This window comes from Bufo gargarizans, chromosome 3 (assembly GCF_014858855.1).
Source record: "Bufo gargarizans isolate SCDJY-AF-19 chromosome 3, ASM1485885v1, whole genome shotgun sequence".
Lineage (NCBI taxonomy): Eukaryota > Metazoa > Chordata > Amphibia > Anura > Bufonidae > Bufo > Bufo gargarizans.
In genome coordinates, this window is record NC_058082.1 from 205,795,160 (window position 1) to 205,818,944 (window position 23,785).

The following is a 23,785-nucleotide window of genomic DNA, read 5'->3' on the forward strand; positions in this document are numbered from 1 at the left end:
CTGAACATAATTATTTGAAGGTTGACTTTTTTTTGTATTAAAAACACTTTTCTTTTATTGGTTGGATGAAATATGCAAATTTTTTTAGATAGGAATTTTGGGTTTTCATGAGCTGTATGCCAAAATCATCAATATTAAAACAATAAAAGGCTTGAACTACTTCAATTGTGTGTAATGAATCTAAAATATATGAAAGTCTAATGTTTATCAGTACATTACAGAAAATAATGAACTTTATCACAATATGCTAATTTTTTTAGAAGGACCTGTATACTGTATATCAAGTTGAAATTCTGCAATATGCAGTGATTACAAATAACATTTGCACGAGCTTGGAGATATAGACACAAACTATAAAAGTTGTTACTACCTATCTTCCATTCAATGAAGTTAATAGGAACCAGACTGGCCAGTTTATTGCTCGTAGATCCTTTTTTACATAGTCCATGTAACTGAGATTGTCTTATCTTCATCATAAGCTTCTAATTTATGTTTTGCATCTATATCTGTTTACAAACGACTTTCCATAAGCAAATGCTATTCTATTGCTAGCACTGTGTATAGCAGAATGACCCTAGTTAGAGGTTATAGCTATAGCTAGACTGCAGGTTTACCAACTACAAGGGCATTTACTTACAGTTTGCTCTCAGTCAACATCAGCCTATCTCCAAGCAGCTGAAGTTCTGAGTCAAGTTCCTTGGCTCGCACTTGGGACTGAAAATCTTTGTCTTGGTTTGATGCTAAAATAGCTTCCAGGTTCTTCGCAGAGATTCTTTCACTGGCTAGCTGCTTCCTCAGGAGTTCTATCTCTGCGTGACAGGATTCCAGTTCTTGCCGCAGCTGTAGAGGCAGAGCAGATGTCTGAATGTACTGCACATTGCTTCTTGACAAGATTGGATCTGCTTTGATTTACTATTGCTAATAATATTTCTTGTCATTTTTTCATTCAGACTAACAGGTAGAATTATAAATACTGTTGCAGGCACTTTTTCAAAGAGATACACAAAAAAATATCAATAACATACGTAGAAGATCTCTGGGCCCCATAGCGGCGTTTTTTATGTTTAACATATTTTTAAAGAATTTTTGATGATGTTATTTTTAATTTTCCATATCAATGTCTATATTTAAACAAAAAATCCTGCAGTTTTCGCACTGGCCACTAGGCCTAATAACGCCACTTCTTGTTCTGTACCGATCACTTTACTGCAGTTACCTGCTTATCTGTCATTCTAACCTGCCTATAATGATATCACCTAAGACAGGATCCACCATTCACAATAGGTGATAGTCAGAGCTTATCTATTCTTTCCTTGTACAATGACTTCTGCACAGGATACAGAGCATGCCCAGAAAACTCTCCTATAAAAGTCAATAAGGTTCTCTCCTGACCATTGTGTCTATGGACCATGGGGCTGCTGTAAAGCAATTTTCTAGATGCTTTCAAAATGCTGTTAAGAACGGCTTAGGCAAGATGGCAGCCCCCATAATCAGGTTTAGGAGATAAATAAATCAGAAAAAAATACTGATCAGAAAAAAGTATATGTGTTTCTATCTGTTTTTTACTGGCAGAAAACATTTTTGGTGACACATTTCCTTTGAGGTTTTCTGTACACAATGCGGTATGGCAGCGGGACTTTTGTTGATGACCGCTAAATGCAGGCTGAATCTGTACATGTTACTTGTTTGAAAAAGCATGTACAGGCATGGGCTGGCAAGTACATTTGCGGCCTGGAAATTAATTGTGATCCATGTGCTGATCCCGCTGCCGGACCGCATTGTGTATGGCAAACTTAGTCTTGTTTGCTAATGCTGCAGCACCTGTGGACAGTACATTCCAAATTGGAATGGGTCCCCTTCCTCCAGGGGCTCCAAAGCAGTCACACAACAGGTTCTATGGTACAGATATTCTTGACAAACACTATATTCAATTGCTGTTCAGGCTATGACAGGTGGGATTCTAGAAAGTGAGTGAAGAAGATTGCTGGAAAGAAAATCTGTCAGCAGTATTATGGTGTCCTAACTAAGGACAACATAAACTAGTGACAGATCCCATTAGAAAAATGCTGGCTCACTTTCTGCAACTACTACCCCTATCCAGACACTCACACACACGCCCCTGCGGCCTGGTGGCTGTAATAGTTCACATAATGTTTTTCTTTGTCCTGATAAAACCAGAGCGGATTGTACCTGCTGGAATAGACTCTAAACTGGATGTATTTACCGCTAATGTTTCCGACATTCTCCTCTCATGCCAGCAGATTGGTCAATACTGTTGCAAAGGTAACCATATGACACCCACAGCCTCAGCAACACGACCACCCAATCTGCCAACTCTATGATTTAAAACTCTGTCAGGAGATAAGACCTTCAGCAAAATAAGATTACATTCCTAAGCTACTTTACAGTGGCGTAACTACCGGGGAAGCAGGGGAAGCAGCTGCTTCGGGGCCCGGGCTGCCAAGGGGGCCCGGCGCCCCAAGCAGCGTGTGTGACAGTTTATTTTCAAGTTAGATAAATATCGTGTTCAGGGCCCCTTCACAGCCGCTAGAGTGATCTAATTTTACTGTCTGCTAAAAGTCTCCTGGTCTGGGATTCGAACCCACAACCTCCAATCTATAAGTGAATCAGTGGCAAAGCATTTACCCTCACAGCCATAAAGGCTGCATTACAACTGACTGTAAAAAAAAAAAAATACATCTATACACATGACAGCTGCCCAAACACACCTAGCACTGCTATATCTGTATATGACAGCTGTCCCTGCACATTCAGCTCTGCTACATCTCTATATATGAACAGCTGCCATGTGTATAGATGTACACTTAGCCAGCTATAACAGTAGAAGTCTCATATTTTTTCACTCAGCCTCAAGGCAGCTCTTATGGTCTAGTGGATAGCTGCTCTGCCTCTGAAGCAGAAGGTCCTGGGTTCGAATCCCAGCAGACTCTTTTCTGAAATACAAGCACTGACTCCATATAAGGGCATACAGGGCGGGACAGAATACAAGGCGGGACACAGGAAGAGGCTGCATCGCATCGCTGACATGGAGGTAAGTAGAAGTGTTTATTATTATTTTTTTAATACCCGACTGTTACTGCCATGGGGGAGCGGAAGGCACCTGATACTGGCACATGGGGGGAGGGGGGTTGGCACCTGATACTGGCACCTGGGGGGGGGGGGGTTGGCACCTGATACTGGCACATGGGAGTGGGGTTGGCACCTGATACTGGCATGGGGGGGGAGGGAGAGAGGCACCTGATACTGGCATTGGGGGGGGGAGGGAGAGAGGCACTTGATACTGGCACTTTTTTTGTGGTGGTGGTGGGGGGGGGGGGGAGATGGCACTATGATACTGGGACATAGGGGGGGGGGGGGAGGCACCTGATACTGGCACCTGGAGGGGAGAGGGGGGGTTGGCACTTGATACTGGCACATGGGGGGGGGCACCTGATACTGGCACATAGGGAGGGGGGAGGGAGAGAGGCACTTGATATTGGCACTTTTTAGTGGGGGGGGGGGGAGATGGCACTATGATACTGGGACATGGGGAGGAGAGAGGCACTTGATACTGGCACATGGGGGGTGGGAAGGAGAGAGGCACTTGATACTGGCACATGGGGGGAGATGGCACTATGATACTGGGACATGTGGGGGGGGAGAGGCACTTGATACTGGCACATGATAGGGGCACTTACTGGCACATTATTGGGGGGCATTATGGGGGACACTAGGCCGGCAGCCTATCAGAGGCCGGACACTGAGCGGCATCTACTGGGGCACTATATATGGGGCATTTTATACTGGTACATTTTGGGGGGGCACTAGCAGGAAGGGGGGAGAGGAGCACTATGGGGGAAGTTACTGGGGGCACTATATAGGGGTATTTTATACTGGCACATTTTTTGGGGCACTATGGGGACATTAGCTCAACTGGGGGCATTACAAGGGGGTATTTTTTGCACTGTCACATTATAAGGAGAATTATTACTACTGGGGGGGGGGGGCATTATGGTGGGTTTTATTACTGCCCCATGGTATGACCCCCTAGTAGCGGCACCAGCCTCTCCCTGCTCTGCTATCCCTCTGCCCCTTCTCCAAATCCTTATTATAAAATCTTTCTCATTAGGATAAAACACAACATCAGCTCCGCCGAGCCCCCGGCCAAAGTGTGGAAGTGGTGTCCGAGATCCCCAAGGACCAAGCCATGTAACTGTAAGTGTTCATGTGGAGTATGTTTATGTTATACACATATAGCCTACACTGTGCCACACAATATACAGTATACCGCTACACTGTGCCCCACAATATACAGTATACCGCTACACTGTGCCACACAATATACAGTATACCTCTACACTGTGCCTCACAATATACCGCTACACTGTGCCACACAATATACAGTATACCGCTACACTGTGCCTCACAATATACCTCAACACTGTGCCACACAATATACAGTATACCGCTACACTGTGCCTCACAATATACCTCTACACTGTGCCACACAATATACAGTATACCGCTACACTGTGCCACACAATATACAGTATACCTCTATACTGTGCCACACAATATACAGTATACCGCTACACTGTGCCACACAATATACAGTATACCGCTACACTGTGCCACACAATATATAGTATACCTCTACACTGTGCCACACAATATACAGTATACCGCTACACTGTGCCAAAGGAGTGGGGTTTACACAGGAGGAGGGAGGTGCGAAGCGCGCTGAGGGGGGCCCTTACAAATATTTGCTGTGGGGCCCAGTCACTTCTAGTTACGCCCCTGCTACTTTAGGTTAGAAGGGATACTCTTCAGCCTGTTGAAATTGGAATATTACTAATAATTATTAAACATATGTTATATACAGTATTAAACCTTTGTAAGCTCTTCTCACCACGGTTTACTGATCATTCACAAATAATGAAAAATAGGCAGGTAATTCCAATATGTTTCCTGTAACATACCATCTCTACATCTTGTGCTTTGGCGCAGAGTTGTCGGTTTATCATTTCTTTACCAGAATCCAGTTTAACACACAGTTCTCTTGTAGAAGCCAGGTCACTGAGGGCCGATGACTTCTCTGCTCTAACCTGTCGCAGCTCTTCTTCCAACCTTGACACTGATTTAGCCAAAGTGCTTATCTGAGATTTAGAAGACTGTTCTGAGGTGACATGCTGAAATCCAATGTAAAAAATACAGATGCATGAAGCAAGTCTACAACAGTCTGCAAAGCTGTACGAAAAGTATTTGAAATTGGGGATTTGTTTCTGTCATTTATGGCTATGGTTATCCGGTCACGTGAAATCATATGCAACTCACATGTCTAAGTCAAATTATTATTCCATATAACCGAAAAAAATCAGATGCAACCAACAATAACTGTAGTAATCACCAACTGTGTATGAATACTATGCAAGCACCTAAGAATAGTCACAAAATGGCCTACATTTATAAAAGTCGCGCAGATACGAGGTACTTTGCTCATCCCAATGAGACAAGATAAAATGTGGAATCTAATCGGGCAACACCTTTTTTCTGTTTGCACTACTTTTCATAAATGAGGCCCATTATTGACTCTCCCATTGTTGTAAAACTACGAGATAGAAAAACGGGTAGTCAGAGACTTTGTGAATCTAGTGGAGTTCTGTAGTCTGGATCCTACATATATCTATTTGCAGCTTCATAGTAGCTGGAATTGATGCTTTGTCTATATCTTCTTTTAAATGTCTTGTATACTCATTGCCCTTTTGCCCCAAGCGGTTTTCTTTATAATTCCACATTTTCACGCACTTCCTAGTATATGATATCTTACTTGTTCAGACTCTAATTCTAAGGCATCAACTCTCTCTCTAAGTCTTCTTCTTTCTGACTCTGCACCAAGAAGGTCCAGCTTTACAGAGTTAAATTCTTTCTCCAGTTGGTGAGCTTTATCTTCCCATATATCTGCCTGAGATGAGGATTTGCGGTAATTTTCAAGGAGGTCTCGATTTTCTTTCTCCTGTCAATAAAGAAACAATTTTTTAAACAAACATGAGCAACAGACTTTATACTTGTGTTCACGATTAGCAACAGGAAATAGAAAAATAAAGTTTTGTAAAGGATTCCCTTTATAATGTATTACAATACTTCTGTATTCTAATGCATTGGCTGTACGTGTATTATCACTGTAATACACTTACAGCCTACTTGCCTGTGAGATACAGGGGGCTGGATCTCACAGGCTCTCCCGGAAAGCAGCCATGATGCCTAAGGAAGGCATCGGGCTGCCTTCTCTGCCATGGGGTCCCCATCACAGCAGCGCGGGGACACCATAGACACCGGCACCTGTGAGGATATCACACGTGCCGTGGTCAGCGCTGACCGCGGCTGTGCAAGGGTTAATGCACCGGCATCGGTGATTTGACCAATGCTGGCACATACAGCTCATGCACCCGCCCGATCAGTGCGCAGTACCTGTACTGCGTTGGGATTTCTGTCCCGCATTTCTGCGCCGTACATGTACGGCGCTGGTATCTTAAGGGTTAAAGGGGTTATCCAACAATAATTATGGATTATAAGGATAGAAGATAAATATCAGATTGCGGAGAGTCTGACCACTGGGACCCCCCATCATGCTGAGAACGTAGGGTTCCCATTTTTACACTCTGAATGGAGTGGTAGTGTGCAGGTCGGTCCACCTCTCCTTTCACTTTTATGGAGCTGATGTAGACAGCTTTCTGTCATTCCTATAGAAGTCAATAGAGTGGTAGACTAATATATGCACTACTACTACATACAGAGAGGGGACACTGGAACTTGTGACATTTGGACTTCCCGCACACTGTTATTGTTGATAGCTGATAAGTGATTTTTGTGGGATAGCCCCTGTAATCACATTGTAAAAATATTTAGTGCATATGCCAACTGAACATACTACACAATTCCAAACATTATTTATTTTACCAGAGTACAACAGCATATCATACCATGTAGATACAGAAATTGCACACAATACACACGACACAGATCGAGATGAAAACTTCAGTATGCATCTCTTAATGACATCTACCCACATATAACTTTTATGATACAGCCCAATACTAGGAAGCCCCAGATTACGACACACAATAAATCCTGATGTGCTATATATGGCCAAATACTATTTAACAGTATATGCCACATTACTTTAAAAAAAAAATTATAAACTTACTTTTGAAGCCATAGAATTTTCGAGTCGTGCAACATTTGTTTTAGCACCTTGAAGTTTTAGCTTCACATCCTGAAGTTCATTTTGGACATCTTTCAGTTTATGAGTTAATGTCTAAAAAAAAAAAAACAACCAATAAATGAGGGGGATTTGTATGTCATTTCTGTACCTCTGAAAAATAGTGTTAATGGTGTTAAGTAGGGTATCATGAAATTAGTTAAGCCCTAGCTAGTTGGCCTATCAGAGAGATGGAACACTGAGCCAATAAGGCTTTTGGCTCAGCGTCCAATCAGGTTGTTAGGCAGGGGATTTAAAGAGTTTGTCCTACAAAAAATATTCTACAGTTTTCAAACCAGCATCTGAATCTGAATACTTTTGTATTTGCATGTAATTAAAAATTTTGTATAGCCACTGAGTTATTCAATAAAATATATCGGTATAGGGCCACCTGCTGTTTGTTCTTTTTCTTATTTCTTTGTCCACTGCACTGAGAAGGCCGCACATGCTCAGTTTCATCCTTCAACTGCCTCCTGAGCTGTGATAGGGAGAGCATGGACACACCTCCTGAGCTGTGATAGGGAGAGCTGAGACACGCCTCCTGAGCTGTGATAGGGAGAGCATGGACACACCTCCTGAGCTATGATAGGGAGAGCATGGACACACCTCCTGAGCTGTGATAGGGAGAGCATGGACACACCTCCTGAGCTGTGATAGGGAGAGCATGGACACACCTCCTGAGCTGTGATAGGGAGAGCATGGACACACCTCCTGAACTTTGACAGGGAGAGCTGAGACACGCCCCCTTAGCTGCATCAGAAAAGACACTCCTCTCGAGCTGCCAGCTTGATATAAATCATTAATCATGGGATAACCCCTTTAAATCAGGCACTGGTCAGTGCATGTGATTATATAAAGTAAACTATGGAGGTCACCATCAAGAACCACAGCCAGCAAACTTAGAACTGCTACCATTCTTTGTGCATCACTGCAGTTAGTAGAATTTATAGCTAAACGTAGGTTTCCACTATAGCCTACTGCAAGGCCAGATGGACTTGAATGCCAGGGACCAAAGTTACGTCTGTTGAGTAAATCTACATAAAACGGGTGCAAGCTAACAGGTAGCAGAACAAACTGGATGACTAAAAGGGAAACAGAAGAGTAGACAGCTAGCTGGGGTCAAAACTAGGAGAGTAAATAGGAACCAAATCAGTACAGGTTAATCAGGAGTCTAAAGGAAATCTAAGAAAGATTAGACATTTGAGCACTAAGCACAGTAGGACAAAAAGGAGTAGGGTGGCCACTTGCTTCACCTCAAATAGCTGGACATTATAGGCCATGCCCCCAATCCTGCTAAGCCACACCCCTCATTTCCGGCAAAGGGGAAAAAAAAGGACTGGAAGACCTGAAAGTGAGCTGTGAGGGGCAGCAATGCTGCTGTCTGAGCATGGAGCCACTGAATAGGAGGACACCCCAGCGTCCGTCCAGGCTCTGCGCCAAACGGAAGACGGGGTGCAAGGAAACTGAACTGTCCAGCCTAAAACCGGACGTCTGACTACCATAAAAAAGAGTCAGGACACATACATAATCACAGACACTGATGATGAGTCAGTGCCTGATTTAAATGCCCTGCCTAGCCCTATGATTCAATGTCGAGCCCAGGGCCTTATTGGCTCAGCGTTCTATCTTTTTAATAGGCTGATCAGCCAGGACTTGGCAATGGCAACCATCCAGGAATGGGTGTGCAACTGGTGCACATTCCACTCCTTTTCTCTCCTGGCACCACTGCTCGGATCAGAGCGGTGGCTGCTGGGTGGTGAGACAAACACCGCTTAAGTGTGGCCAGGTAAATATATGACATAATGTCCGAACAGTGTCTTATCTGTGGGGGCCAAACTGCTGTTACAAATAGAGAATTGTAAAGTCTATGAAAAATATAGAAATACCCAAATCAGCAAGCTTGGGTGTTTCTGCATTTTCATCAAAGAGTGCATCTACTTCATCCAAAACTGCACCAACTCTCTGCCAGGGACGACAGGAACACAGTGAATGTACCATCAGTTGGCCACAAAGACATTTTATAGCTATTATATTGATATCTTACAAATGTTTATTGTGCAAAATACCCTTTAAATGGTTGAATAGAATTTTTAAGATCATAGCCTTAAGGGAATGTACCACAAAGCAATGTTAGGCTCCTTTCACACCTGCGTTCAGGTGTCCGCTCGTGAGCTCCGTTTGAAGGGGCTCACAAGCGGCCCTGAACGCAGCCGTCTGGCCCTAATGCATTCTCAGTGGAGGCGGATCCACTGAGAATGCATCCGCCTGCCAGCGCTCAGCCTCCGCTCCGCTCAGTGAGCGGACACCTGAACGCTGCAAGCAGCGTTCGGGTGTCCGCCTGGCCGTGCGGAGGCGAGCGGATCCGTCCAGACTTATAATGGAAGTCAATGGGGACGGATCCGCTTGAAGATGACACCATATGGCTCAATCTTCAAGCGGATCCGTCCCCCATTGACTTTCAATGTAAAGTCTGAATGGATCCGCTCAGGCTACTTTCACACTTAGAACATTTTTCTAAGTTATAATGCAGATGGATCCGTTCTGAACGGAGCCACCGTCTGCATTAATATGAGCGGATCCGTTCAGAACGGATCCGATCGAACGCAGGTGTGAAAGTAGCCTTAGATCATGCAAAACATAACATTGCTTAAATTCGAATAAATTAGAAAATGTTTGTGTGTCTAGATCTTGCTGTTACAGACTAGTTATAGCATCCTCTGCTGTTCTTTTGGTTCTCTTTCAAAATGTTCCTTCTCGACCATCGCCTGCTCATCAGTGAAGGAGACCACTGCATTTACATGCCCTACACAGTCCCCAAATAGAATCATTTTTTGTTGTCTGCAGAGTGCTGTTTAGATGGGAAGATCTGCTGCCGGCAAATAATGATTTAGGTGACCGCAAGTAAGATCCAATTACCTGATGAATGAGGATTTCGCTTGTTCATTGGGTAATCGGCGGCACTTTTACACTGGCAGATCATCATTAACAAACATTCCTATTATGATCTGCCCAATGTTCGGGCAGTGGCTTGCAGATGACTGATGTACACATTACCTGGATCTCAACTTTGTTCTTGGATAACTGGTCATGCAGAGATAAGTTCTCTTGAACTACAGTCTCATTTTCCCTTCCTGTTCGAGACAATTCTTCACTGATCTCATCCATTTGCCGACGTAGCCGACTGACTTCCTGCTCATGACTGCTGATAGTCTTAGAAGATTGCCTAAAAAAATATAACAAAGAAAGCTGAACTTGTGTAACTGTTGTTTAAGGTACTTTTTCAGAATAAGCTGCTGTCTGTGTACATAGGGAATAACACTATACAGTATATGACTACTATATGACTTGTATGTGCCTTTTTTTTTAGCAGTTTTTCCCTCTGTAATCATGTCTACCCATACACTACATATGGAGAAACAGGAGATTCTGCTTCCTAACTCTGTGTAACACAATCTGAGTAGCAGCAGCAGTAATGGAGGACATTACACAGCAGTATTGAGCAATTTAGATGTGAATTCAGCAGTGAAGTTAGATAGTAAATCACTTACAAAGAAGCTGCAGTCTGAAAACGGTAGGTTCAACCGACACTCTAATAAGTTGGGGGAGGTCTCAACTCAGAGAAGGATCGGGCAAAATGAATATTTTCACCCGATCTTTTTGTTCTCTTGGGAGATAAGCTGCTACCAGAAGTGTCTGGCAATGGCTTTCTCTGCTCTTCCCAAAGAATACACATAAACGTTTGACCGAGTCAAACACACATGTATCAGGGAGTCAGGAGAGATAGCTGTTGGCCAAACAATAGTTTTGCCAATAGCTTTTGAATGTGTATAGCCAGCTTAGGGAGGTTTTCTGGGAATAATATATTTTTATCTAGTGCCTGCAGCCTGCCTCCCGAAACACAAGATTCATACCAGGTCCTCAGTGCTGCCTCAGCGGTGTTTGTGTTCAGTCATTGGCCATGCCCATGCCCATGAAGCACCGGATGTAAACAATCTAGCGACTGAAACATAGCTATAATAGAGGCAGAACGGAGGACTGGAGTGGCAGGTAAATATGATTTATTCCCGGACAACCCCTTTAAGTCTTTTTCTGCCTGTCTTCTGCAGCCCCACCTTTCTCCTCCTTCCCCTCTCCTTGGACTTCTATGTAATCCGATCTTTTAATTGACTAGGCTGCCCGTTTTAAATGAAGAAAGATCCAAGCACTGAATTGAGAGCTAGTGAAGATGGGGGCAGGAGAGGAGTCTGATAAGAGAAGGAAACATCTTTCTCTGATGAGATATGTTACAAAGCTTCATATATTCATTTAAATGACAGTTACTCTTTTACATTTATTTGCTTTACATGAAGAAAAGTGGTACAGTATATTTTGAGTAATAACTTTCAAGTTATCTTTATGTCCAATTTCACTTTAAATAAATTTGGACTAAAACTACCGTACTTATAAATGAAAATCTACAAATTACCTAGTATGTTAAAAATTATTTTAAGGCCTCATTAACAAAGCAGAGCAGCAATGCACAGATCCTATATGGCTAAGGCTACTTTCACACTAGTGTTTTTACTGGATTCGGCAGGGATCAACAAAAAACACTTCTGTTCTTGATAATACAACCATCTGCATCCGTTATGAACGGATCCGGTTGTATTATCTTTAACATAGCCAAGACGGATCCGTCATGAACTCTACTGAAGTCAATGGGGGGCGGATCTGTTTTCCATTAACTCGCATTGTGGGTCATGACGGATCCGTCTTGCTCCACATCCCATACTGTGGTTTGCTCTCCGGTATGAGAACGGAATGGAATGCATTTTGGAGCATTCTGTTCTGTTCAGTTACGTTTTGTCCCCATTGACAATGAATGGGGACAAAACAGAAGCATTTTTCTCCGGTATTGACACCCTATGACGGATCTCAATACTGGAAAATAGAAACGCTAGTGTGAAAGTAGCCTAAGCATACTGTAACAGACAGACGTACACATTCTGTGTAGCAGAACAATGCCTACAGTAGATATAAAAAGTTCACACACCCCTGTTAAAATGTCAGGTTTCTGTGATGTAAAAAAATTAGACAGAGATAAAATAATTTCAGAACTTTTTTCACCTTTAATGTGACCTATAAACTGTACAACTCAATTGAAAAACAAACTGAAATCTTTTAGGTGGAGGGAAGAAAAAATATAAAAATAAAATAATATGGTTGCATAAGTGTGCACACCCGTAAACTAATACTTTGTTGAAGCACCTTTTGGTTTTATTACAGCACTCAGTCTTTTTGGGTATGAGTCTATCAGCATGGAACATTTTCACTTGGCAAGATTGCCCACTCTTCTTCGCAAAAATATTCCAAATCTGTCAGATTGCGAGGGCATCTCCTGTGCACAGCCCTCTTCAGATCACCCCACAGATTTTCAATCGGATTCAGGTCTGGGCTCTGGCTGGGCTATTCCAAAACTTTAATCTTCATCTGGTGAAGCCATTCCTTTCTTGATTTGGATGTATGCTTAGGGTCGTTGTCATACTGAAAGATGAAGTTCCTCTTCATGTTCAGCTTTCTAGCAGAAGCCTGAAGGTTTTGTGCCAATATTAACTGGTATTTGGAACTGTTCATAATTCCCTCTAGCTTAACTAGGGCCGCAGTTCCAACTGAAGAAAAACAGCCCCTTGGCATGATGCTGCCACCACCATGCTTCGCTGTGGGCATGGTGTTCTTTTGGTGATGTGCAGTGTTGTTTTTGGGCCAAACATATCTTTTGGAATTATGGCCAAAAAGTTCAACCTTGGTTTCATCAGACCATAACACCTTTTCCCACATGCTTTTGGGACACTTCAGATGTGTTTTTGCAAAATGTAGCCTGGCTTGGATGTTTTTCTTTGTAAGAAAAGGCTTTCGTCTTGCCACTCTACCCCATAGCCCAGACATATGAAGAATACGGGAGACTGTTGTCACATGTACCACACAGCCAGTACTTGCCAGATATTCCTGCAGCTCCTTTACAGTTGCTGTAGGCCTCTTGGTAGCCTCCCAGACCAGTTTTCTTCTCGTCTTTCCATCAATTTTGGAGGGACGTCCAGTTCTTGGTAATGTCACTGTTGTGCCATATTTTCCCCACTTGATGATGACTGTCTTCATTGTGTTCCATGGTATATCTAATGCCTTGGAAATTCTTTTGTACCCTTCTCCTGACTGATACCTTTTAACAATGAGATCCCTCTGATACTTTGAAAGCTCTCTGTGGGGGGGCGGAGCCTAGCGGCGCATGGAGTAGGTCGCACGCCGCATCAGCTCCGGCATTATCCTGCTCGTTTATATCTGACACGGTGGCAAATCGCCTTGGATTTCATCGGAGGTGCAGGGGACAGATCCGGGAGGTGGTCCGGCGCAGGAGTCCGACATTATGCCCGCGAAGAGAGGCAAGACGCCGAGCCGTCCTGAGAGAGAGACCCGGTCCCAAGATGGCGCCGAGGAGGAGGACTGGCCTGACCTGAGGGCGGCGGTGAGTCAGGGAGCTGCAGCGCGGCTGGAGCGCTTTGCTCACAAGTCACAGCGGTCCCCCAGTCATGTGTGGGGAGAGGGAGATGACACCCTGACGCCAGTGGAGGAAGGTTTAGGGGAGCAGGATGGCCCCTGTGATGAAGACCAACAACCCCCTGTTCAGCAGGAGGGGGGGGGCGAGTCCTGGCCTGTGCTGCACTGGTAAAGACCTGCCAGTGGTCACTGCCCCTGAACCCACGTTGAAAGACGTGATGGCAGCTATAGCTAGTTGCAATGTCACCCTCCAGTCCATGAACATTAACATTGGAAGCCTAAAAGCGGACATATCCATCATCCGGCATGACCTGCATAAGGTGGCTGAACGCACCTCAGAAGTAGAAAGGAGGGTCTCTGACCTGGAAGATGGGGCTGTTACCCTGCAGAGAGTGAGCAGGGCTGCGTCAAAAGATATAGAGGCGCTTTATGCAAAGACTGACGACCTTGAGAATCGCTCCCGCCGCAATAATATTAGACTGGTGGGCATTCCTGAGAAGTCTGAAGGCCCAGAGGCGACTGAATTTATTGAAAAATGGCTCGCAGAAAAATTCCGTGATAAAGGACTGTCTGCACTCTATGCGATTGAGCGGGCACATAGGGTCCCCACTAGGCCCCTGCCGCCAGGGCGGCCGCCACGCCCAATACTTGCTAAAATCCTGCACTATCGAGACAGGGACACTATACTGAGGGCTGCGAGGTCTCATCCTGATTTGAAAATTAATGGGGTTCAGGTGTCCCTGTTCCCGGATTACTCGTCGGCTGTACAAAAGAAGAGGGCCCGCTTTGTGGAGATTAAACGGAGACTGAGAGACTTGCAAGTACAGTATTCCATGATGTTCACGGCAAGGCTCAGGGTGGTGGCGTTTGGATCCGCTGTGTTCTTTGAGGACCCGGACGCTGCGGTCAAGTGGCTGGATCAAAATGAGCGCCGCCTTAGGATCCCTTCAACGGACACCTGAGACTGATGGACATTCCTGTTCCTGATTGAGGTTCTGATGTCCCCTGGACTGTCCACCCACCGTTGTGGACATTTTATTTCTGTTTCTGGCCGGTTGCTGGAGACACTTTGTGGGTAGAGCATACGCCCTCGGTTGCTCCCCACTTTTTCAATGTGCCTGCACATGGTATCTTGCTGGATGCTGTGCTGCTTCAGGCGCTGTTGGGCCAGGTTCGCAAGGTTGGCCCCAGAGTCAATATTGATTCTACATATGCTGCATATGTTTACTTTGTGGGGTGGGATGTTGGGGTGGGGGGGGGAGGGGAGTTGTGGTTAGCAGGGGGTAATACTGTCAGGGGTACTATTGACAGCAATACTAAGGTGCTGAAACGTACAGTCCTCTCATACCTATACGGGGGACTTGGAGTGGAGTTAGGAGACTGTATTCTGGTGATTAACATTGTTTTTCCTTGCAGCTGCTGGGAGGTGGGGATGTGTGACTCTCAATTGTGCTTTTATCTATGTATGCATTCTTATGGGACCTGTTACGAGAGTACTTAGCTGGAATGTGAGGGGAATGGCGGATGCTACAAAAAGACATGGTCTGTTCCGTTACCTATCTAGATATCAGCCAGCAATAGTATGCTTGCAAGAAACGCATATGACTAAACAATCTATACATGTTCTGCAAAAGCCGTGGTTGGGGTATTCGGTGCATTCCGTCTTCTCCTCGCATTCCAGGGGTGTTAGTATCCTAGTTCATAAGAATGTCATGTTTGAGTGCCTCAGGGTATGTGTGGATGAGGAGGGCAGGTTTATAGGAGTGCATTGTGTGGTCCAGGGGATGAGGATGGCGCTGGCGACAATCTATATACCCCCGCCATTTTCCTCGGTGCCTTTGAGGAAGCTCATGGAGTTTATGGCAGAATTTTCAGAACTTCCAATGTTAATAGTTGGCGATTTTAATAATGTACTTGACAGTTCGCTTGATAGATGCCAGATCACACCTAGTGGTAGTAGTACTGGGGAGACCCCATTTGCAAGATTACTCCGGGAAGTGGGTCTGATGGATGTATGGAGAGAGACCCACCCCCTGGACAGGAAGTACTCGTGCTGCTCCTCGTCTTATGGTTCCCTGTCACGCATTGATCTGGGTTTGGTGAATGCCCATATGTTTCCGCTGGTGCAGAGTTCGGAGTATCTGGCTAGAACCTTATCAGATCACTCCTTATTTAGTATCGCTCTTGATATTTCTGTGGCAGCCAGGCCGGGGGTTAGATACTGGCGATTGAATGCCTTTTGGTTGAAATTGATAGGTGACCCGTCCGAGTTGCTTCAGTCCCTTAGGGAGTATTTTTGTATAAATGAGGGGACTGCATCTCCGATAATTGTTTGGGAGGCGATGAAGGCCTTCCTCAGGGGCTCCCTTATTAAAACAGTCAATAGGATTAAATCTAAATCTAGAGAGCTTGATCTGCAGAAACACGATAACATGAAGCTAGCGGAGGAAGCATTTGTGCTGAATCCATCTACCCTAACTAGCAATGCCTTGAAAATCAGACAGGAGGAACTGAGGTGTCACCTCTTGGAAATAGCAGAGAGGAAAAGACTGTTTTATAGGCAGCAGTTTTTTACTGAAGGGGAGTGTGTGGGCCATATGCTCTCGGTTATCGCAAAAGCGCAACAGGGGTCTCAATGCATACCTGGCCTGCTGGATGCTGATGGCGTCCTCAGGCGTGATACTGACAACATTTTGAACATATTGAATAATTTTTACTCTTCTCTGTATGCTCCTAAGGTGACATGTTCGGAAGAGGATATTGACGCATTTTTAACCACATTGAATCTTCCTAAGCTTTCCAGGGAGGACAGTATGCGGTTAGAGGAGCCGATTGAGCTAGAAGAGTTGAGGGCGGCGTTGGCAGCTATGGCTAATGACAAGGCTCCGGGTTTAGATGGGCTTCCGGCGGAAGTGTATAAGACCTTCGCGGATGTGTTACTCCCGGAACTTCTGAAGGTATTCAATTATTCCAAGGAGGGAGGGGTGCTTCCTCCGTCTATGCAGGAGGCATTAATTGTAGTCATTCCTAAGCCAGACAAGGATCATTCTCTCCCAGACTCATATAGACCGATATCGTTACTCTCCACTGACGTTAAGTTGCTTGCAAAGGTATTGGCCATGCGTCTGTCTAAAGTGATTTTGTCTATCATACACTCTGACCAGACCGGCTTTATGCCTCAGAAATCGACGTCACTTAATATCAGAAGAGTGTTTGCCAGTATTCAAATGCCAGCTGAGAATGTTGGAGATAGAGCTATCCTTTCTTTAGATGCGGCCAAGGCCTTTGACAGCATTGAGTGGCGCTTTCTGTGGAGAGTTATGGCGTTTATGGGGTTTGGGGATGAGTATATATCCTGGGTCCGGGTGCTATACTTTAATCCCAAGGCATGTGTCAGGGCGAACGGAGGGGTATCTCCCAAGTTCTGCTTGGGCAGGGGTACCAGACAGGGGTGCCCGCTGTCGCCTCTGCTATTTGCAGTGGCGATTGAGCCGTTAGCTGCAGCGATTCGTCAGTCACTGGACATTCGGGGGTTCCGGTATGGAACAGTTAATAATAAAGTGGCGATGTACGCAGACGACACTTTGCTTTTTTTAGGGGACACTGGTCCATCTTTGGAAGCGGCTATGAAAATTATTGACTGCTTCGGTGCCCTGTCGGGTCTGACTATTAACTGGAGTAAATCGGCAATTATGCTGCTGGACGGGCAGGGGCAGTCGCAGATAGTGAGGGACAGAAATATTCCATGTGTAGCGTCCTTTAAGTATTTGGGTATCCATATATCGCCTAGAATCCGGGACTTTGTGCGCCTTAACTTTGACCTGCTGGTTGGTAAATTTCGGAACAAGGCTAAGGCATGGTGTAAATTGTATCTGTCAGTGGCGGGAAGAGCCAATCTCATTAAAATGGTGTTGATGCCTCAGCTGCTTTATATTCTACATAACTCCCCGGTCTGGCTGCCAAAGTCCAAATTTGTTCCAATTAATGCTATTTTCAGGGAGCTCATATGGCGGAAGGGGCAACCGAGGATTAAGCTTGAAACGCTGCAGTATCCTAAGATGGAAGGGGGCCTTGCAGTGCCAAACCCCTGGGTATATTTCCTGGCTGCACAATGCCAGCATTTTAAAGGGTGGATAGAACTGGAGTCGAGTGAGGTGTCGTGTCAGTTGTTTCAGCATTGTTTGTCATCTAAGGACCTAATGATGATTCTTGAGACTAGGGGAGCTGGGAAGAATGGTCTGTTGGGAGATTTGGGTTACTTGATGCATTCTGTGTGGAACAGGGTTAAGATCCTAAGGGGGGTTGTCGGCAGCACGGAATACACTCCATTGTGGGATAATCCCGTGCTGCCGGAATTCCTCTCTCTGTCTGATTTTGGGGAGTGGAAAAGGAAGGGTATTCTGAGGTTGGGCCACCTTCTGGAAGAAAAGAAGTTCATTTCCTTTACCAGATTTCAGGAATTGTATGACCTACCTAGAACACATTTTTATAAATATCTTCAGGTGCGACATGCGCACAATTCCACATTTAAAGGTACGACTGTGATGGCGGGGAGAGATGCTGCATTGCACCAGATTCTGTCCAGGGGGGCAAGGAGAGGTATGATCTCATGTATATACAAGCTGCTGCTTGATAAGTTCCTACTGTCACATCCGCTTGCGGCTAAAGGTAAATGGGAGAAGGATGTTGGCGAGTTAACTGATGACCAATGGTCTGACATACTGGAGGCGATACCTCTCTCCTCCTTGAGTGAGGGGCGTAAACTCTTGCAACTGTTCATTGTCCATAGGGTCTACAAGACACCGTTTTTTTTGTTTCGCATAGGGTTTAGACCCTCGGATGAATGTCCAAGGTGCTCTATGGCTTCTGCTGATCTATTGCATATGTTGTGGACGTGCGAGAGATTAGGGAGATACTGGGAGATGGTATCTCAGACGATACAGGACGTTTATAAGGTGCCGGTGCCGCCTGATCCGAAAGTGTGTGTGTTGGGATACGTATCTGAACTGGCCACTAGTCAGGTGCATAAAATAGCTATAGGTAGAGTGTTATATGTTGCTAGGAAGTTGATCGCTCTGCACTGGATACAGACAGCGCCGCCAACCCTAGGTGAATTCCTAAGTGCTGTTGACACAATGTTAAGCTATGAACGGATGGTATACCAGAAGCGTGGATGCCCAGCAAAATTTGAAAAATTATGGGAACCGTGGCTGTCGTCTCGACGTCTGTATAGGAACATATGTTAGTGCGCCTATGTATTGTGTAGATTAAGAGGGGGCGGGATGGGTGGGATGGGGGGGGTTGGGGAGTTGGGCGGAAATTTGATTTTTACTCATGGATTGGTATCCTGTGTGTTACCAGATTTGCTGAATAATGTGTCTGTATGTCATATTGGTTGTGACACGCTATAGTGTGCATTTACTTTGTACATTTTTCAATAAAAAAGATCTGATTTAAAAAAAAAAGAAAGCTCTCTGTGGACCATGGCTTTTGCTGTGGGATGCGACTAAGAACATTTCAGGAAAGACCAACTAGAGCAGCTGAACTTTATTTGGGGTTATTCAGAGGCACTTTAAATGATGGCAGGTGTATGCTGACTCCTATTTAACATGATTGTGAATGTGATTGCTTAATTCTGAACACAGCTACACCCCCAGTTATATTATTATTATTATTATTATTTTTATTTTTTTCTTCCCTCCACCTAAAAGATTTCAGTTTGTTTTTCAATTGAGTTGTACAGTTTATAGGTCACATTAAAGGTGGAAAAAGTTCTGAAATGATTTATCTTTGTCTCATTTTTTTACATCACAGAAACCTGACATTTTAACAGGGGTGTGTAGACTTTTTTTTATCCACTGTATGTACAGCACCATGTTTGTATTAAATTTCTGCTGCTTATCTAGTACCTACATATTCCTCTGTGTGGAGATTGCCCTCACTCATATCAGTCCCTGTTACACTCATCCACATACTAGTGCCAATTTTGCAGAAAGACAATTATCCTGTGAGTATGTTTTGGAGTGTGGGGTTAGAACCCAGGGCCCCAATTCTACAAAGCAACAGTTTGAACCACTGAACGACCGTGCTGTTTTTCTAGGGGAGGAGAGCACCATAAAGTTACATCTGTTGCCATATTGTTATATTCCCTATAAATAAATCTGAAAAAACTATTGGAGTCATTCATCAAACTGGTGTAAAGTAGAACTGGCTTATTAGCCCATAGCAACCAATCAGATTCCACTTTTCATTTTCCAAAGGAGCTGTCAAAAATGAAAGGTGGAATCTGATTGGTTGCTATGGAATACTAAGCCAGTTCTACTTTACACCAGTTTGATAAATGACCGCATATGTCTACACCCAAACTTCTAATGGCTGCTATTACAGATTCTATAGTAGCTGTATCTAGCTTGAGATTCCTGAATTGCACATTAACTAGACACATTTTTAGTATCCAGGAATCTGCATGCACTGTACAGCGGCTGCAATCTTTTGGGATAGGCTGTCTGACCCTTTGAGCCAGGACTGTATTCAAGTAGATACAGGGCCTGTGTGTTTTCTCTTTAGAAGCTGTTCTGCATATATTGACTTTGTATGCTCCGTAGCATAAAATAATTTCAGGCTAATGTTGCTTGTTTATTTGTTAAAAGGTTTTGGTGTAACTATTCATGGAAGGGGCCTAAGGCGCTGGCTATCTTGAAGCTATATTGGCCTCTTCTGAGATGTAAATTCAGTACAGATACTGTGTTAGATTTGTATATGAAAATATCATCTTACCGAGCAGATTCTTCCATCTCCCTGAGCATGCGTTGTACTACATTTTCCTGATGAGCAAACAAATTAAACGGGGTTAATGTATTTGCCTATACATGTATTCAGTCACTTTCATCTGTGGTCTAGATGCTTGGAAACAGATCAAGATGTATTTTCACTGCTCAGTCTTCCATGAAACCAGCAAACTGCTATTCATAATGGTCCATTTTAATGTTACTAACAATGTCTGTGTGATTGAGAGATATTTGGTGGCATTTATAAAAGCAATTTGATAGAAAAGAGTAGATTAGACAGCTGCATCCCCTAAACGGTTATCCACAAAAAGCAACACTCATCCTGATTTTATAGACAACCACGGAAATGTTCTTTATAATAATAATATTAATAATTGGTTGTTGCAGCAGCTACATTGTACCTAAATTTGTTTTTCTTCCTCTACATTGCATTACCACAATAGGATTTACAGTAATAGAACCACATAAGGACATACACTGTCTGCCATAATGTTACTTGATGATTCTCAAGTTTAGTAATAAATCGATGGCCAGTTTCTACTTGCCATTTAAAACTGTTTTGTGACTTTTTGAATGACATTCTGAATATTTTAGTCGCAACTGGCATTTTATGCCACCCTCGCTAGGTTTCCAAAAAGGGAGCGTGGCAAGGGCAGGGTGTGGGCAGGGCTGCCAACCCAGATACATTTATCATTATTTACATCAGAAACTGGAATAAATAGTGACCAAAATCTATGGCAGCTCCGAGCCTGCACCCCATCATAAATAACATGCCTTCTCCGGCAGCACAGTCCCATCAAGACTGGCTTAGAAGATGGTGGTCTTAATGACTCAGGGCCATAGTTTCTACCTGCTCCTTCCCCTTAAAGTTGTTCTCCATGGCAAACTTTTAACACAGTTTATTATCATAAAGTGTGACAATTACACAGTAAAGCTTGCTGGAGAAATCTCTAAGCAGGACCTGTCAGCTATCCTGACTTACTTAAATACTTGTTCCTCCATACTTAAAATGATTTCTGGGACTTTGATATTGGTGGTCTATCTGTAGGCCAGCAATATCAGACTGACTGACTGACGCACTGATCAGCTAAGGCCACCACTGTATGTATATTTTGTAGTGCCCTTAAATGGAACTGAACTGCAAAACCAGGTACCACCGCTGCCCAATGTAGGGCACTATGTCTGGTGAACAATGAACCCCTTCAATCAGCTATTTGATGTTAGTGCTGAGAATCGGACTCACATCAATCTCATAATTAGGCTACATGCACACGACCGTTCCGTTTTTTTTTGCAGTCTGCAAAACACGGATGGCGGCCATGTGCGTTCCGCAATTTGCGGAATGGCATGGACAGCCTTGTATATAACTGCCTATTCTTGTCCGCAAAGCGCGGACAAGAATAGGACATGTTATATATTTTTTGCGGGGCCACGGAACGGAGCAACGGATGCGGACAGCACACGGAGTACTGTCCGCATCTTTTGCAGGCCCATTGAAGTGAATGGGTCCGCATCTGAGCCGCTAAAACTGTGGCTCGGATGCGGACCAAAAGAATGGCCGTGTGCAGGAGGCCTAACTGAGGTATAGGCCAACATCAAAGTCCAGGATAACCCCTTTTTTTAATATGATACATGAAGCAAGGAATACACTGATGTACAAGGGAGTATGACAATTATTAAAAACATGATTAGGCTTAACTGATATTCAAAGCACTCAAAATGGTAAAACTAATTGTATTTACTTTAAGAGCCAGGCTGCCCTCAAGAGAGGAAATCTTCTCGCTTTTCTGATCCATACTGTATATTAAATTGTCCTTTTCTTTGTCCAACTCGTCAATGGTTTTCTGCAGTATCGTAATTTCTTCCTTCTGGAAAAGGTTTTGGTTTGACTGTTCATCTTGAAATGAAAGATGCAGTAATCAATTAGACAATTAGGAAACATTCGGTTAACCAAACAATCTGTAATAGAAAGCATCTTTTGTACATAAATGAATGTACATGTGAGGGCACTAGGACAAGAGCCAGCTAAAACATCTTTCTGCCCGCGCTCAGGTTGCATGCCACTGGCCAGTTATCATATCTGTTTTATTCATAGCTCTTATAAGACTCATAGGGCTTCTACTATACTTTAACTGTATGAATCCAATGAACACTCTGCATAAAAACTCTGAACGCAGAGCACACTATGGAACCCAGCACCTCTACAGGTGCCCTAATCTATACAAAATGGAGCTGTAATATAATTGATGTTAGCACTAGAGATGAGTGAAGCGGTTGGCAAATTCACGTTGGGTACAAATACACTCAACTCAAATCGAAACAGCTCTGATTGCTATTAAAAGTTGTGTAAGATACCCTAAGGTCTCCTAGGACTGTATCCAATCCCTTTGAAGCCCTTTAACACCAAAAAAGAATTAGTAAATTAGTAATGTCAAAGTGACAGTGACATACATGGCTATGGGGAAACAGATGGTAGTTGGTGGTAACAGCCTATGTAATAACATAATGCAGATTTATAAAAATTAAAACATTGTCCAGAAATTATTGCTTTTTGGTGGCAGATGTCTTCTTCTCTGTCTTCTGACCTGTAAAATGGTGGACGTCAACTTCAAAAGATTCATATTCGTCTGGAATGTGAATTTGTATGAAATTCGAGACAAATTGAATTAGTTTAAAATCCATTTGCTTATCTCTAGTTAGCACCATGAGAAATTAAAATTGCACTGCTCACCTTTACCATGTAACCTACCTATTTTATTCTCTAGCCTGGCATTTTTCTCCTGCACTAACTGCAGCTCATTTAGCTTCAGTGAATGTTGACGCTGAGCCTCGTCTAAGGCGTGTTCGGTTTTGTTATTCAGCAATCTGAAATGTAATGATCCATAATTGTGAACATCATCCAGACTAAGGCCTCATACACACAACCGTATCTGTATTTTCATCTGCAATCCACGGCTCTGCAAAATACAGATACTTCTGTGTATCCATTACGCATTTTTTACTCCCATCAATAAAAATGACTATTCTCGTTCGCAAAACCTACAAGAATAAGACATGTTCTATAATCTGTAAAATGGCCACATGGATCTGCAATGGATGATTGTATGGTCCTATAGAGTCAGTGTGCTAACTGAAAATATTGCGGATAGCACATGGCTGAATAATACAGTCGTGTGTATGAAGCCTAATATCATCAATCACATAGAAC

The 23,785-nt window shown here is 43.8% G+C and overlaps 1 protein-coding gene across 1 annotated transcript in view; it reads right to left on the reverse strand.

The window, feature by feature from the left end:
* Positions 1–23,785, reverse strand: part of TSGA10 (testis specific 10) — a 62,760-nt gene that overhangs the window by 7,592 nt on the left and 31,383 nt on the right. The window contains exons 10-17 of the mRNA XM_044285548.1: positions 23,327–23,442; positions 22,320–22,474; positions 20,567–20,613; positions 10,313–10,481; positions 7,205–7,315; positions 5,828–6,013; positions 4,980–5,189; positions 638–840 (exon numbers count right to left, since the gene is read on the reverse strand). Of these exons, the coding sequence (XP_044141483.1) occupies positions 638–840; positions 4,980–5,189; positions 5,828–6,013; positions 7,205–7,315; positions 10,313–10,481; positions 20,567–20,613; positions 22,320–22,474; positions 23,327–23,442 (1,197 nt within the window). The remainder of the gene's footprint in view (positions 1–637; positions 841–4,979; positions 5,190–5,827; positions 6,014–7,204; positions 7,316–10,312; positions 10,482–20,566; positions 20,614–22,319; positions 22,475–23,326; positions 23,443–23,785) is intronic.